This window comes from Panthera pardus, unplaced genomic scaffold, assembly GCF_024362965.1.
Source record: "Panthera pardus isolate Hobbes unplaced genomic scaffold, ASM2436296v1 HiC_scaffold_15, whole genome shotgun sequence".
In the NCBI taxonomy this organism is placed as follows: domain Eukaryota; kingdom Metazoa; phylum Chordata; class Mammalia; order Carnivora; family Felidae; genus Panthera; species Panthera pardus.
In genome coordinates this window covers 32,620,775-32,637,911 of record NW_026526710.1, presented here as the reverse complement: position 1 = coordinate 32,637,911, position 17,137 = coordinate 32,620,775, and the positions used below count along the sequence as shown (strand labels likewise).

Here is a 17,137-nt window from a genome sequence, read left to right as displayed (position 1 = left end):
AATATGTTACAATCCCACTCAAAATCAGTTGTGTGTCTAATCTACAGATTCCGTGTCAGGTACCAGCCAGCTGGAAATCTCTGTATCCAGGAACTGGGACTAGGAACAAAATCAGTGGAAGTTTTCTCCTCCAACGGAGCCAAGAAATTGGAGCCACAACAGCAGGGCACTTCTGGCAAGTTCCTACCTTTAACCGCTGCTCATCCACATCGATGACTGTAGCCACGCGAATTAGCCTGGGGTTCCGTCTGTCCACCGCTTCAAGCCTCATGCTGGGCAGAAAACCGTGGGGTGGCCGCTGAAACATCAAGAGAGCCAAAGTCAGCAAAATCCCACTGCTCAGATGCCACATCGCATGTTTTCTAAAGTGCAATTGATCTGACTTTGCATTTAGACCTTGAACACAACTGGAATTTAGTTTTAAGGGCACGTAACACTTCGTGCATATTATTTTATCCAGTTTCATAAAAACCTGTGAGAGGAGAAAGAATTTTTTGGTCATTTTCAAGATAGCTAAAAAGACAGATTAAATCATATATTCATTAACAATCACAAGATTCAAAATAGGTTCTAATTTATTAACAATTTATCAATTTGATTAATTTTTTCTGAAATTAACTTTATAAATCAAGAAACTGTTGACCACTCTCACTGTCCAGTTTTGTAGAGTATGACTCAGAAGACAAAATTATTTACTAAATAATTAGAAAAACATAAACATAATCCTTTATAAATCTAAATTTTAAAATAGATAAAAGCTGCATAACTCTTGACAGTTAAAACTATTTTAGAATCAAACCACAATGTAATTTAAAGCTATAACCTGTGCTTTGTTACTTATCTGTAACATAAGCATGTTAAAAACTGTTTTAATTTAAGCTTCTTCCAAAAATCCTAGGAACCAGGAGTCTATAATGAGGACACTTAGGAAATCCTAAAGAAAATGGGGTGGGAAAAAGCACACTGGGACTTACCAAATCATTGACACCAATGAAATTTAAATACAAAAAATCAAAGTCAAAAGACAACTCCAGCAGTGTTCATAGGTTGGTAAAAAGTCACTGAAAGCTATTAACACATAACATATTCAATCGACTTTATTGAAAATGAAACTGTACTGAATTTTGTAAGTCTAGAAATGGCAATAGGAAACCCTCATAATACATAATAAACAGTTAAATCTTTCTCCAATATCTGGTTTGCTTCTTTCCCGCTTTTGTGGAAGTATATTTTCTTCTAAAATGCATTATTATGTCTACTAAATGGAATATACTGACTACAAGTAGGTCTTTGATGCTTGAAAATCTTTCTGTTCTCCCCAAAGTCACTGTCCTGATAACAAAGGTAATAGTTTCATATTGCAGATGCCAAAGATACACAGCTTGAGATGAATCCATGATAACTCCATGTCAGAGCCTGGAAGTTGCCTTTTTAACGAAATCATAATTTTATTTTCTTGTAATTTTCTTCTTGGAAAAATAAAATGAGTTTTGACAGAAAGCAAAAGAGAAAGAGGTTAACTACCAGCAGCTGGTACTTTGCTTATCGAGTTTTTTCAATTCCTGAAGTCCTTTCTAGCACTCCAGGACTTCTGGCTTTCTTAATTTGATTAAATTCATTTTCCAAATCCAGTCTATTATAACAGATTTATTTAAAAAAATGAAATAGCATTTTGTTTAAAATCCCTTTTGATCCCTAGAAAACTTTTTATAAATGAAATCGTATGTAGAAGCTCGCTATATAAAATTCTGACTAAAGATGAATCAGGAAGCCTGGAGCACACAATTAAGTTGAAAGGGAACAATCTGAAAACCACTTTACAACATAAATATCTCTAACTGTACTATCAGTGCACTGTCTTTTCCCCAATAATTTATGCTTGGTTCAACCCTGGAATAAAGGTATAAGTACAAATTTGAACTTTAAAAACTGGTATTTTAAATGCTAAAAGCAATGTTTCCCTCAAAATGGATAAAACTGTAACACACACCCACTACATACAGTTCACCTATTTTATTATGGCATCGTTGGCATTCAAACAGTTCCCAAGACTGAAAGTTCAGAGTTCCCGCCATGTGGACTAAGACAAGCAGAAATGAAGGACTCTGCCGTTATTAGGGGTTGATGAGGGGCTTTCAACTGCACTAGGGTGGGCTACTGTGCTTTGTAAGAAGGGAAACCATCATTACTTTTGTGTAGAGGAACAATAGTAAATGAGTCACCTCCTTTGTAGTTTTAACTGAAAACCAGGCAAAGTGGTTATGAAAATAACACTTGCATTTAAAAAGAAAAAAACTAGAATAATTTGAGCTGCCAGATTAAGTCAACATGTACACCGTTTCAAGTTGAGAGTGTATTAGAGAGTATACAACTCACCATTTTAAAAACTTTGGCAGGAACAGCATTAGTTTGAGTAGCTTCCAGATATTCTGTCCAGGAAAAATTTTCCGGATCAGGATAACCTGAAAAATACATATACATATCAAAAAATTACTCACTAATATTTTGATTCCCATGTACTATAAGACATTTGACCTTCTGTGAACTGCTCACTATTTAACAGCCCCTATGCTAAGAACCTCACATACATTACCTAAGTCTATTTTAACCTCTGAATGGGCTGTTTCACCCCCACTAAGGCAAGCAAGCACTCATATATATCGGTTCATTCATTCACTCAACAAGGTTAAACAGGTTGGCCAAGGTCAAATGGTGGGTATTTGGCAGAGCCTGGTTACACCCAAAAGGCCTCTTTAGAAAGTTTGAAAAAACACTCACAATCTCTGTCTGACCTCAGACCATAAACTGAAAATCTTTCCAATTTCTCCAATACTTCTGCATCTATTAGGGTTTTGTTCTCTTAATTACATCTCTGTAATTGCAGTTTCCCAGGTCTGCCATTTATAATTGCAACTTATATATTGGTATAACATGGTACAGAGCACTGTATGTTTAAAAAAATTCTAACTGGGGGCACCTGGGTGGCTCAGCCGGTTGAGCATCCAACTCTTGATTTGGGCTCAGGTCATGATCCCAGAGTCAAGGGATCAAGCCCCACGTGGAGCTCTGCACTGAGTGTAGAGATTGCTTGAGATTCTCTCCCCCTCTCCCTCTCCCCCTCCCCTACTTGTGCTCACTATCATGTTCCTTCCTCCGTCTCTCCCTCTCTCTCTCTCTCTCTCTCTCTCTCTCTCTATATATATATATATATATATACATGTGTATATATATATATATATATATGTGTGTGTGTGTGTGTGTGTGTATGTGTGTGTATACGTACATATATATATACATACACACACATATATATATATATACACACACACATATATATATACATAGATGTATATATTTCTAACTGGGTTTCTCATTTCTCTTTATATTTGTGTTATTTTATTCCTAATTACATTTGCTGAGGTCTATATTATTGTGTCATTTTCTTTTTCCTTTAAAGGAATAAGCACCTAGATTTATTCATCAGCTTTCTTGTTTTTTCTCTTTTCTAATTATTTCATTTGCTGCTTTTACTCTTATTACTTCTTTACTCATATTTCCCTTAGGTTTTTATTTTACTCATCAAATTGAACTATAAGGATAATTGATTTATTTTCATTTTTTTAAATAACAGAAGCGTTTAAAACCATGAAATTACCACTGTTCCCCCTGAATACAGCTTTAGACATCTGGATAAACTTTTATGAAATATTTGTGTATCTCACTTTTATTTTTCAAAAACAATTATAATTACAATCTGTAAGTGTCACCTTAATTTAGTCACTGGCCAAATAATTATTTAAGAGATATCTCAAATCATTAATTTTTGTAGTTATTTAAAATATTCATAATAATATCTACTTTACCACATGGTAGTTTCAGAATGTCACATGATATCTAGGATTTCTTTTTGGCATAATATAGGATCAAGAGTTGAAATTTTTGTTTAAGTATATACATACACATACACACATGTTTTGAGGCATATTAGTATGCCTCAATTGAATGTAAGTAGCCATTATTATTAAAAAATCTGCTTTATTTTTTATTTAAGCAAAAAACCTGAAGCAATAAGCTAAAATTTCTAAAATACTTTTTCATACAGTTTTCTAGTATCTGTGATAATTTTTTCTTCATATTTAAACTTTTTACTAAAATAAAGAATATTTTAAGAAAAATATGCCAATGAAGTAAACAGCCTGAAAAACTGTTCACAAAATTAGCATAGCTGTACCACCAGGACCCAGGACAGCCCCTCCCCATTCTACACCCTTCCAGTCACTGCCCCCTCTCCGCAAAGGGAAACTCTCATCCTAGTTTCTAACCTCTAAGATTAGCTCTGCCTGTTCCATTTTTTCCTTTGTATAAATGGAATCATACAGCATGTACTCATTTGCAGTGGTCAGCTTTTGCTGAGCACTCTGTCAGGTTCGTGTAGACAGCTGCATGCAGAAAATCTGTTATCACTGCTTTGTAGCAGTCTATTGGGTGAGGATTTCACAATTTATCCATTTTACTGATGATGGTCCTTTGGACAGTCTCGATTTCGGGGGCTATTATGGAAAGTGCTGCTACAGACATTCTAGTATATTCTTGTTGGTCATCACAAATATACACTTCTTTTGGAATGCACCCAGGAGTAAAACTGCTGGATCATGGGGTGGTTTGCTCTATATTTTGATGTTACATTATTTAGCACAGAAAAGCACATGTAATTTTCGCTACTGATTGTGCTTTTTATTTAACATTGAAAAAAAATTTCCCTTAGACACCTTGATTGCTTTTACATCAAATTCTTCTTTGTCACTAAAAATTAAATTGTATGCCATCTTGTATTTTCTGTTTGTTTTCTTAATAAAATTTTGCCCATCCTTTTTACTTTTAAATTATTTTGTCTCAGGTATATCTATTTTAAACATCTTCTAAATGGATTTTGAAATCCATTTGCATTTACTTTCATAACTCATTTGCTTTATCTAACTTCCGTACACATGTTTTAGGCTGGAGTTTTGTTTTTTTTTTTAAACATTCTCTTAGGGTTTCCTTTGCTTTTTGTCCCTGTCTATATATGAGCTATGTTACATACCTTCTGTTTCAGGAATTATTTCTGCTACTTTTGTAGCTCATATACTTTTTAATGTTTATTTTATTTTTAGAGAGAGAGAGAGAGAGAGAGAGAGAGACAGACAGACAGAGCACGAGCAGGTGAGGGTCAGAGAGAGAGGGAGACACAGAATCTGAAGCAGGCTCCAGGCTCCGAGCTGTCAGCACAAAGCCCAACGTGGGGCTCAAACCCATGAACCATGAGATCATGATCTGAGCTGAAGTCAGATGCTTAACCGACTGAGCCACCCAGGTGCCCCTGTAGCTCATATTTTTAACGACTGTCCAAACTCATTCCTTGTATTTTGGATTTCCACATTTCCGTGTGGGTTCTGATTATGCTCATATTGTGCCACGTCAGCACCGGGGTCCCCTCCTCCCTGGCTCCAGGTCTCTCACCAGGGGCCCAAGCAGCAGATCCTGGGGAATGGTGACTAAAGAAAGCAGTGTGTGGTGGGCTGAGGAATGAATGTGCAGAGGCTGAGGGAGGAAGCAATTAGTGCTGCTCCAGTCCCGTAAAGAAATCTTGCATGCTGCTATGAAAGAAATCATCTTTTTTCATGATCAATAAGTGCGAATAAAAGACTGTGACTGTTTTCAGTGTTTCTGAAGCAGTACTGCCTCTGTGACACTCTCCAGAAATGAGCTATGTATGTACTGTGTGTATATATATTCCCTGTTCAATGAGTCCAAGGAAGAAGAATGTCTCATTGCCTAGGGAGGCCTGCAAAAGCCACATACTCCCACTGTCTTCCTCCTAGCCCCACCCTGAGTCCTGCTACCTTTGGGGGGTATGGCAGGGGGCAGAATCAGGGCAACAGAGGAAGGGGCAAGAGCCAGGTCCACTGACACAGCTGTGTGGCGATATGACAGAAGCTTTTCAGAAGCTGAAATTCCTTCTTGTTTCAAGAAATATATGAGACCACCCCATGGAACAATAGCCTTCAGCACCTTCACTTGTCTCAAAGAAAGCAACATATAACTAGTTTCAGTTTATTAGTAACCACTCTTCGGAGTACTCCATTTCCACTAAGTCATTCATTCCTCACATATGCTGCTCATTTTATAGGTGAGGCTCAGGGAACTTGAGCAGCTTTCCCAGTGCTATACACGTAGAAGTGGAAGAAATGGGTTTGGAACAATTATGTCTGACTCCATTACCCACGTATTCAACCACTGCTTCCCCCTAGTATAATAACCCAGAGCTCCATGATCCACGGTGGTCCAAGGCCTCAGGACTGGGAGTATGAGCTCCCCCTGGAGGCCAAGGTGTCGTATGGCAAGGGTGGGAACATTGCTAGATTGGAGGCAGGCTGTTGGTATAAATGTATTTATTCGCGTCCCACCTCATTCCACTCTATTGAGAGATTAAACCATCAGAGATGGGCAAACGCTGAGGCAAGATGAGGTTCAAGTTGTGGCTGTGGGCACAGGTGGCTGAACCAAACAAAGGAAACGTGTCAGCTATTGGGATCAAGCATAGCAAGGCTCCTGCCAGGCAGCCCCTGGATCTCCCCATGGTACTGGCACTTTCCTGGAGAAGAGGAAGACCCAGGTGACAAATATCTTTAATTAACGTCAGCAAATAACTAGAAGGCAAACAGATGACAGCCAGAGAGGACGGAGGGAGGAAGTGCAATGGAGGGGAAGAGCTTGCGCCCTCATGGGAGAGGAGCCTCTCTAAAGGCTGAGAACTGTCCTAGGAGAAACAGTGGGACTATCTGGGATACGACAAAATGTGCTATCCCAAGAGGGTGACAGAGAAAGATCTGTGCGAAAAAGTCACTTAGATGAAGGTCAATTCCAGTGCTTTGGGTTGAAAAAATTGAGAGTCAAGAAAAAAGGGATACAAATATGGGACGGTGCAAAAACAGAGAAACTTAACGTCAAACCAAGTTAAATGCAAGTGAAAATATACTAAAATATATCATTCCAAGGACTACTTATACCATTCCGGAACAGCAATTCCTTACAATGATCTACAGGCCCCTACCCACCAGGGACCCATTACCACTCCAACCTCATCTCCCTTCACTCTGCTCCTGCTCCAACTAGGACACAGCTGACTTCTTCTCCCTCAAGGTCTCAAACTTGCTGTTCCTTTACAGAGAAGTTTTCCCCATGTTCCTTCCACACTCCCTACCTCACCTCCTTTAAGTTGTTGCTCAAATGTCCTTCCCTGAACTCCCTAAATATACAGAACCCTCTCACCAAATACATGTGCCCCTCCTAACCTCATGACCTGCCTTACTTTTCTCCATAGCACTTACCACCAATTAACTTATTAAATTAATATTTACATATTTGTTGTTTCTCTTGCTCTATAAGATCATAACTGCCTAATGACAGGAATTTGTTCACTTAAGTCCCATTTTCTCTGGGACTTTCTCCAGAACAGAGCCTAGTATGTAGTGATCAGTAGTTATCCCTTATTAAATATTTGGCAAATATCTGCTGAATGAAATGTATTTAAGAAGTTTGCATTTGATATTGTGGTGGCCAAGAATGTCAGATATGTGAGCCAAAACTGTATTGGTCTAGCCTCAATATAATGAATGGAACACTGATATAAAGTTGTTTGCCTGTTGGTGTTGGCAGTATTCAGAGGTATCATTAGAACGAGCTGATGCTCCTGTACTAATTCTGGCTAAGGTTCCAAATAGCACTATAGACTGCACAGTACCAAGGGAAGGCCATCTGACTTGTGGCCTCTGTATAAGGTAAATGTAATCCTCAACTGTTTGTTCCATGTAAGAAAGGCCTACTTATGTGTCATATTAGTTACAGACTCTTCTTATAACAACGTCCTCCATGAATTTACCACCTGGAACAATAGCCTAAATAGAAACATAATTTTGCCACTGGGACAGTCTAAAGAAGGGTAGTTAATAAGGAGTATAAGCCCTTGAGGTCCTGGAATTCTGGTCTGATTAGCGTGTCCCATGCAACCTAGAGAAGCATGACAACCATAATTACATCAGTGGCCAGTCCAGGAACCAAAACACATAGGTGTCCCAGGACAAACAGTTTTTAGGTAATGGACAACAGTCCAGCTTAATAATGATGTGCTAAGAGGCTTACTGAGAAGGTTCAATCAGAACACAGAGAATATTGATCATAAACACGCGTGCTAGATGGACTTACCAGGGCACTTCATCTAACTCTTTGTTGTACTGATAAGGAAAGTGAGACCTGGCATTTTAAGTGACTCGTCTAAGGCAAGACAACTAATAGCCAAGCCAAAGCTAGAACCCTGGCCTCCCGATCTGCAATTACAGAAAACAAAACTTGTGAATAGTTGCTTTGAGGCATGGTGAGTACTCTGGATGCTGCCAGGCACTAAGGCCGAGAGGAAGCATCGATAGAAGAATGAGGGCCATGCAACTAGTACTGCTGAAGCCCTGACTGACCGGCTTTGCCATCATTTCAAGAGAGTGGATTTTCTAAGAATGCCCCCCAGGCATTACCTATTTACTTCTCTGTTTCAAGAAGCCCTGACAAGGCAGAGCAGTAACTCATCCAGGCCTCCGGATGGTAGAGACTGCAGGCAGTCCCCAATGACTGTGTGCTGCCACTCCACTCACGAGGTTCGGCACACATGGAGGGGCTCTTTATGAAAACGATCTTAACATCAAGGAATCACTAAATATCCCATGTTAGACAGCGCTACACTATTTAGTACAAGACAAAAGAAATGCAAGACATGAGGACAATCAGTTATCTCAATCATTGTTGAGCCTAATTCAGGTTCACTCGATTTTGTTTTCAAAAAATATGTTGAAACTAACCTCACAGTTATGGTACCTTAGATGCCAGAAGTCTTGGACTCATATTCAGCTCATCACAATCAGGGGTAAAATATCCTTTCTGACCAAAGAATACAGTTATGCTCCCTAATATTTTTAACAGTATGTCAGATTTGTTCCTTGATCACCAGACCATAAAGCATACACAGAACTTTCAATCTACACAATGAACTAGAAGTACTCAAGTACTTATCGAGGAGCTCATTTCATAATTGACTGTTTTGCCGAAAGTATGGCTGAGATGAAGTGTATTAGGAATAGACTAAGGAAACAGAGTCTCTGTTCTAACTAGTGAAATCACTTTCAGAAAACAGCCAATCTGTGCTACACTGGATGAGCTCCCAGCGGAACTGTCTCCAAAAGGACCATGGCTCCCACGGTACCTAATCCAGCCCAGTGTTTGGTAAATGGCAGGCACTCGAGATGGGGTAATTGCCTCTATTTCTCTCTGTCCCTCTGTCTCCTCCTCTCTCTCTCTGTCTCTGTCTGTCTGTCTCTCTCAATAGCTAACATTATGGAGAACATACTGGTTATTTTGCTTCTATTTTTCTCTCAATTTCACTAACTACACAATACTCCACTGAGTAATATTCTGTGACTAATAATCCTTACATGTTATGCCTATATTGGTCTTTGCTGCATCTTTAGCTCCTAGCTGGGCCTCATGCTTAGCAGGTACTTAATATCTATTCAATTAATTAATTAATAATTTACATTTTTCTCTGAACTCTTCTTACCTTCCTTATGTCAACAGAATCTATATTTGGAAAATACCAAAATGCCATTTAAATACAGTAATTCTGTGTGTAACTAAAAAAAGTCAATAGTTCATGTTGCAATTAAATACAAGATTTATTTATGCTATAAATTTTGCTAATGTAATTTTAGCTTGCCAAAGAAATTATGATGTTAAGTAGTTATTTGGTATCAAAATATAATTTGCTAAAATATTTCTATGTGCTCCTCAGACATTTAGAATATTTGCTAAGTATGTCCAGCAAACTGATAATTCTAGAGAATCTACAGAAATCAATTGCTGTTATAAACCACATTTCATCACCTCTCAAAATATGAATTATTATAGCTTTATTTCTGGAAATAATCTTGCATTTAACATACATTCACAACCAGTCTGAATACTAGACTCCCAATTTAAAAATGCAGAAATGAGCATATACATTTAGCTCTGTTCCTTCTAAATGCCACCAAAATATCAATAAAGGCATTTTTAAATGAATACTTATCAACAGAGAAAATTCTGAATTAATTTTGATACAACACATTATGGAATACTATGTAGCCTTTATAAAGAATCAGAACTATACCAAATTAATTGAAAGAGATTTGCCATGAAACAGCTGAGCAAGATAAAAAGATAATGGACAAATATGTATATAATAAAATTCCATTTATTTGCACAAGCAATTATTTGAAAAAGATATGGGTTCACAAATATATCTATGTATGAGTGTGTATGTGTGCATGTATTTGCAATCATATTGGAATTAGTAAAATATATATAGCATAGGATGGCTAATAGTTCAATCATTTTCATTCTCCTCTTGAGAAAATACATTTCCTGGACTCCCATGCTGTTAAATGTAGCTATGTAACTGCGTTCTGGCCCATGCATTTGGGTAGAAATGATGTAATAAGCCACTTCCAAGTTTGGCTCCTAAAACCATCTCATGTGCAAACAAACATCAGTTCTTTTCCCATTTTCAGGCTTTGCTGAAAGAGTCCGAAAGACCTGGAGGAGCCCCAGTTCTGAAATAACTGCATGGGGCAGAACTAACCATAACTGTACTGTGAGAAGAACAAGAAATCAATTCTTAATGTGTTAAGGTACTAAAATGTTGGAGTCATTTGTTATGCTAGTTAGCTCATAGTAATTAATATGGAGGGATTAGCACCACTTGCTACTTCCTTGAGAGGAGTAACTAACCTGAGTAGAAAAAGAAATACAATGCTTTTAAAAAAACAGGATAAATTGGGGCGTCTGGGCAGCTCAGTCAGTTGAGCATCCAACTTCAGCTCAGGTCATGATCTCACAGTTCGTGAGTTCGAGCCACAAATTGGGCTCACTGCTGTCAGCACAGTAGCCGCTTCAGATCCTCCATACCCCTTTCTCTCTGCCTTTCTCCCACTCGTGCTGTTTTTCTCAAAAATAAAAAAACAATTTAAAAAAAAACAGGATAAATAAAATGTAGTTTATGAAAAAAATTAAAAATAAAAACAGTACCAGTACAAGGATATAAAGCCACAATGAGAACAAGTGAAAAAAAAAAAAAGGCAAAAGCAGATGAGACATGGAAACAAAACCCCTGGAAGCGTGAAAAGGAAATAAATGAATGAAAATTGGCTTCACATACTGAGAAAGCTAAAACAAATCTGTTAAAGAAGCAGGTTAATTTATGTTATAGGACCCTGGAAAGCTTCAGTAGCTGCAGGCATCAGATCCTTCTGAAGGCAGAGTGTGGTGCTAACAACAGATGACTGTTTTGAAGTCCTAACAGAAACACTTAGACACACCAGGTCACCTACCTGACCCCACACAACTAGGCAACTATCCCTCCCACATTAAGGCTAAAAGCTGGAGGGTTTAGTCTCTGGACAGGTTGAAACAGAGAAGGAACAGACTTTGGGATCTTATGCAGTGATGCAGCCCACTCATAGAAGAATGGCCACTTGCAGTACCTGAATCTCAAACTGCGGGCAGCCCTTTGCCTCAGCTCTCAACGACTCCCACAACCCTGCCATAACACACACCCCAGTCAGAAGGAGGAAGAGGAGCCTTTCCTGTGGGAACCAACCCAAAAGTCCTCGTTATGACATTCTGAGGTATCCAATATCCAACTAAAACATCCTGGTTAACATCTCAGCACCCCACAGGGATGTTTACAATTTCACAAGCTCCATCAGGGCACCCAGAGATTTTATTCTGCTTCTCAGGACCTTATTCTTAAAGATGAAAGGAAACTGAGATTCACTAGAGATTTGAAGAACCCAATACCTGGATACAAAAACAAAAACAATTAACGTAAAAACATAAATTTGAGAAAAGAGACAATATAGGGAACAGAAGATTTAAACCAACAAGTTTAAAAAATAAATGAACCTTGGGGTGCCTGGGTAGCTCAGTCAGTTAAGTGTCAAACTCTTGATTTCAGCTCAGGTCATGATTTCATGGTTTGTGAGATCAAGCCCCACATCAAGCTCTGCACTGACAATGCAGAACCTGCTTGGGATTCCCTCTCTCCCTCTGTCTCTGCCTCTCCCTCTCCCTCTCTCTCTCTCTCTCTCTCTCTCTCTCAAAATTAATTAATTAATTAAAACTAAATGAACCCTTAATTCATATCCTTAGAGAGCTAAGAGAAGACTCATAAAATATTGTTATTGGAAAATAAAGGAGAATTCCATTTCAATGTAGAATGTAGAAAGACAAAAAGACTGTTACCCACTCCCTAACAATGAGAAACAGTCAGATAATCTGAAAAATCATAAACTTCCGGGAGTCCATCAAAGAGCTGAAGTTCCAAGGAAACAAAGTAATGGAAATATAAGGGGGCACAAGTTCCTCTAGAGACAGCTGAGAAACTCAAAATATTTAACCTGTGGCAGAGAAATAGAGGAAAAGGTAATCACACCCAAGTAAGTAAAAAGAAATCAGCGAACATTTTAATAAATTCTTAAAAGTCAAGTGGGAGCTAGCATGTCAGTCTGAAATAGCTGACCCCAGACATAAGAGGAGTGTCCCCATACTCACTCACAAGGTGGTTTTAATGGGTCTTACCAAGTGCTCAGAGGAAAGACTAGGAGTGAGACAGAAGACTAGCAAGAGCTCCCTTTCGGAGCACTGAAGATAAAAATTTAAGGGGTAACCAGAAGGATGATAAAAATCACATTCAGGAGAACATAGGTAAAGAATCAGAGTAGACTTATAAACAAAAACTATACCAGCCAAAAGACAAGGAAGTGACATATTTAATGAAATGCAGGGGGAAAGATCCATCAACTCACGATTCTATACCCAGCAAAAATATATTTAAAATATTAAGGCAAAATAAAGACTTTTTCAGGCAAACAACAGCTGAGATGATGCATCTCCAACAAACCTGTGCTAGAAGAAATTCTAAAGGAAGTTCTTTAGCAAGAAGGAACATGACAGAAATGAAAGAATAAATGCTACAGCCAATACCACAGAAACACACAGGATCATAAAAAACTACTATGAACAGTTATGCACCAACAAGTTGGACAAATTAGAAGACATGAATAAATTCCTAAAAACCTACAACCTATCAAAACCAAATCATGAAGAAATAGAAAATCTGAACAGACCAGTTACTAGTAAGGAGATTGAATCAGTAATCAAAAACCTGTGATGGCTTCACTGGTGAAAAGCACCAAACATTTAAAGAATTAATACCACTCTTTCTCAAGCCCTCCCAAAAAGATAGAAGAGGAAGGAACACTTCCAAAATCCCTTATGAGGCCAGCATTACCCTGAAACCAAAACCAGACAAGGATGCTGTAAGAAAAAATAATACATGCCAATATCTCTGACAAACTTAGATGCAAAAATCCTGAACAAAATATTAGCAAACTGAATTCCACAATATATTAAAAGAAATCATACATGGTGATGAAATGGGATTTATTCTAGGGATCAATTAATGTGATACATCACATTAACAAAACAAAGGATTAAAATCATACCATCATCTCAATAGATGCAGAAAAAGCATTTGACAAAATTCAACATCCATTTATCCATTCAACATCCACATCATTCATTTATGATAAAAACTGTCAGCAGTGTGGGTACAGAGGGACATACCTCAACACAATAAAAGCCATATATGACAATCCCACAGCCAACATCACACACAGTGAAAAGCTGAAAACTTTTCCTCTAAGATCATGAACAAGGCAAGGATGACCACTATTGTCACTTTTATTCAACATAATGGAAGTCCTAGTCAAAACAATTAGGCAAGAGTAAGAAATAAAAGGTCTCCAAACTGGAAAGGAAAAAAGCAAACCTGTAACCATTTGCAGATAACATGATATTTTATATATAGGTAATCCTAAGACTCTACCATAAAAAGAAACCTGTTAGAATAAATCAACAAATTTGGTAAAGTTGCAGGATACAAAATTAATACACAAAAATCTGTTGTATTTCTATACACTAATAATGAACTACTAGAAATAGAAATTGAGAAAACAATTCCAGTTACAATTGCTTTAAAAAGAATAAAATACATTAAGAATAAGTTTAACTAAAGAGGTAAAAGGCCTGTACTCTGAAAACTAGAAGACTTTCATGAAAGAAATTAAAGAAGACACAAATAAATGGAAAGCTATTCTGTGCTCATGGACTGGAAGAATTAATACTGTTAAAACGTCCATACTACCCAAATCAATCTACAAATTTAATGCAATCCCTAAAAATTAGAATGGCATTTTTCACAGAAATAGAACAAACAGTCCTAAAATTTGTTTGGACCCACAAAAGACTCTGGATGAAGGAATCTTGGGAAAAAGAACAAAGATGGCAGCATCATACTTCCTGATTTCAAATTACATTACAAAACTATTGTAATCAAAACAGTAAGGCATTGGCATTAAAACATAGGGATGTGATTACCTGGGTGGCTCAGTCGATGGAGCTTCAGACTTTGGCTCAGGTTATCATCTTACAGTTCATGCGTGCAAGCCCCACACCAGGCTTGCTGCTGTCAGCGCAGAGCCTGCTTGAGATCCTCTGTCCCCCTCTCTCTCTGCCCCTCCCCAGCTCATGCTTTCTCTCTCTCAAAAATAAATACTTAATTTTTTAAATAAGAAATAAATAAAACACAGGGACCAATGGAGCAGAACAGAGAGGCAGAAATAAATCCATGCATATATGGTAAATTAATTTACAACAAAGTAGGCAAGAGTATACAATGAGGAAAGGACAGTCTCCGCAATAAATGGTGTTGAGAAAATCACATAGCCACATGCAGAATAAAGCTGGACCACTATCTTCCGACATACACAAACACTAGCTCAAAATTAATTACAGACTTGAACAAAAGACCTGAAACATAAAAGTCCTAAAAGAAGAGGTAGGCAGTAATCTCCTTGATCTTGGTCCTCACAATGAATTTTTGGATTTGACACAAAAGCAAAAATGAACAAGTGGAACTGGATCAAGCTAAAAAGCTTTTGCACAGCAAAGGAAGCCATCAACAGAATGAGAAAACAACCTACTAAATGAGAGAAAATATTTGCAAGTCATGTATCTGATGAGGCGTTAATACCCAAAATATATAGAAAACTCATATAAGAAAAACAAACAATCCAATTAAAAAATAACAGAGGATCTGAACAGACATTTTTTGCAAAGAAAGACATACAAATGGCCCACAAATACATGAAAAAAAATGCTCAACATCACTAGTCATCAGGAAAACGCAAATCACAACCACAAGAAGATACCACCTGACACCTGTGAGAATGGCTATTATCAAAAGGACAAGAAATAACAAGTGTTAAGGAGGATGTGGACAAAAGGGAATCCTTGTGCACTGTTGGTAGGAATGTAAATTGGTGAAGCCACAATGAAAAACAGTATGGCATTTCCTCAAAAAATGAAAACTAGAATTACCATATGAGCCAGAAATTCCACTTCTAGGTATTTATCTGAAAGAAACAAAAACACTAACTTTAAATGATACATGCATCCCCATCCTCACTGTAGCATTATTTACAGTGGCCAAGGCACAGAAGCTACCCAGGTGTCCAGAAATGGATGAATGGATAAAGAAAATGGGCTATTATTCAGTCACAAAATGGACTATTATTCAGTCATAAAAAAGGGAAATGCTGTCATTTGCAACAACATAGATGAGCCTTGAAGGAATTACATGCTAAGTGAAATAAGTCAACAGAGAGTACCAATATAATATTATTTCACGTACATGTGGAATCTAACAACAAACAAATACAGACAAGCAAAGAAAAACAAGCTCACAAAGAGAACAGATAGGTGGTTCCCAGAGGCAGGAGGTGGGTGATTGGCAAAATGGGACAAGGAGTTGAAAAGTATAAAGTTCAGTTATAAAATACATAACTTATGAAGATATAAGGCACTGCATGACGAGTGTAGTTAACACTACACTATATTGTATACTTGAAAGTTGCTATGACAGTAGATCTTAAAAGTTCTCAGTACCAGGGAAAAAACTTCATAACTATGTGCAGTGCTAGATGTTAACTAGATTTCTCACTGTAATCATTTTGCTGTATGTGCATGCAAATACTGAATCATTATCTTGTACACTTGAATGTAATATAATGTTATATATAAATTATATCTCAATTTAAAAGAAAGTTCTTCGGGGAGAAGGAGTATGCTGTCAGATGGAAATGAGCACTGGAAATAGTGAACAGCATTTATAAGGTACAGAACATATATAGAGGTCACACTGTTTTCACTTCTTATATTCCTTGCTTTTTTTATGAGAACAAAAAGTCATCTGTAAATAAAGAAAAGATGAGAAATAATGGGAGAAAGAAATGAAAGTAAACCACTCACTATTAGGCTTTTATATTATAAAAGTGGTACAGTAGACTGTGATGAGTTTAATAGGTACATTGCAAATCCTGTAAGAACTGAGAAATATTTTTAAAGAGGTAAATTAAAAATCCAATAGCAGGGGCACCTGGGGGGTTCGGTGAATTGAGTGTCTGACTCTTGATTTCGGCTCAGGTCATGATCTCACAGTTTGTGAGATCAAGCCCCACATCGGGCTCCACACTGACAGCGAGGAACCTGCCTGGAATTCCCTCTCTCCCTCTCTCTCTGCCCCTCTCCCATTCACGCTGTCTCTCAAAATAAATAAATAAACTTAAAAAAAAGAAAAATCCAATAGCAAAGATAAAACGGAAGCATTAAATAATTCTCAGTACAAACTTTTTAAAGGAGAAAAAAAGGACCAAAAACATAAATAGAAAGCCACTAGTAACATTAAATCCAATCATACAAAGAAATATGTTAAATGTAAAGTGCTTGAGTACAAGAGACAGTATCTAAAACTGAAAAATACAGAGGTAGGAAGCAAAAAACACATTCTTGAGGAAGAGGGAAGTAAACGTCAAGTGACAGATATGCCCCTTCACAGAAAATTCTGGGACAGGGAGAAGAATGCTGGTTTTCATTAGTCTTGCCTAGGACTTGTAGG

General features: G+C 37.5%; 1 protein-coding gene across 3 annotated transcripts in view; it reads right to left on the bottom strand.

Annotated features, from left to right (window-relative positions):
* Nucleotides 1-17,137, bottom strand: part of L3MBTL4 (L3MBTL histone methyl-lysine binding protein 4) — a 442,113-nt gene that overhangs the window by 234,786 nt on the left and 190,190 nt on the right. For all 3 annotated transcript variants that reach the window (XM_019418424.2, XM_019418426.2, XM_019418425.2), the window contains exons 11-12: nucleotides 2,377-2,462; nucleotides 188-298 (exon numbers count right to left, since the gene is read on the bottom strand). In XM_019418424.2, coding sequence (XP_019273969.2) covers nucleotides 188-298; nucleotides 2,377-2,462 — 197 coding nt within the window. The remainder of the gene's footprint in view (nucleotides 1-187; nucleotides 299-2,376; nucleotides 2,463-17,137) is intronic.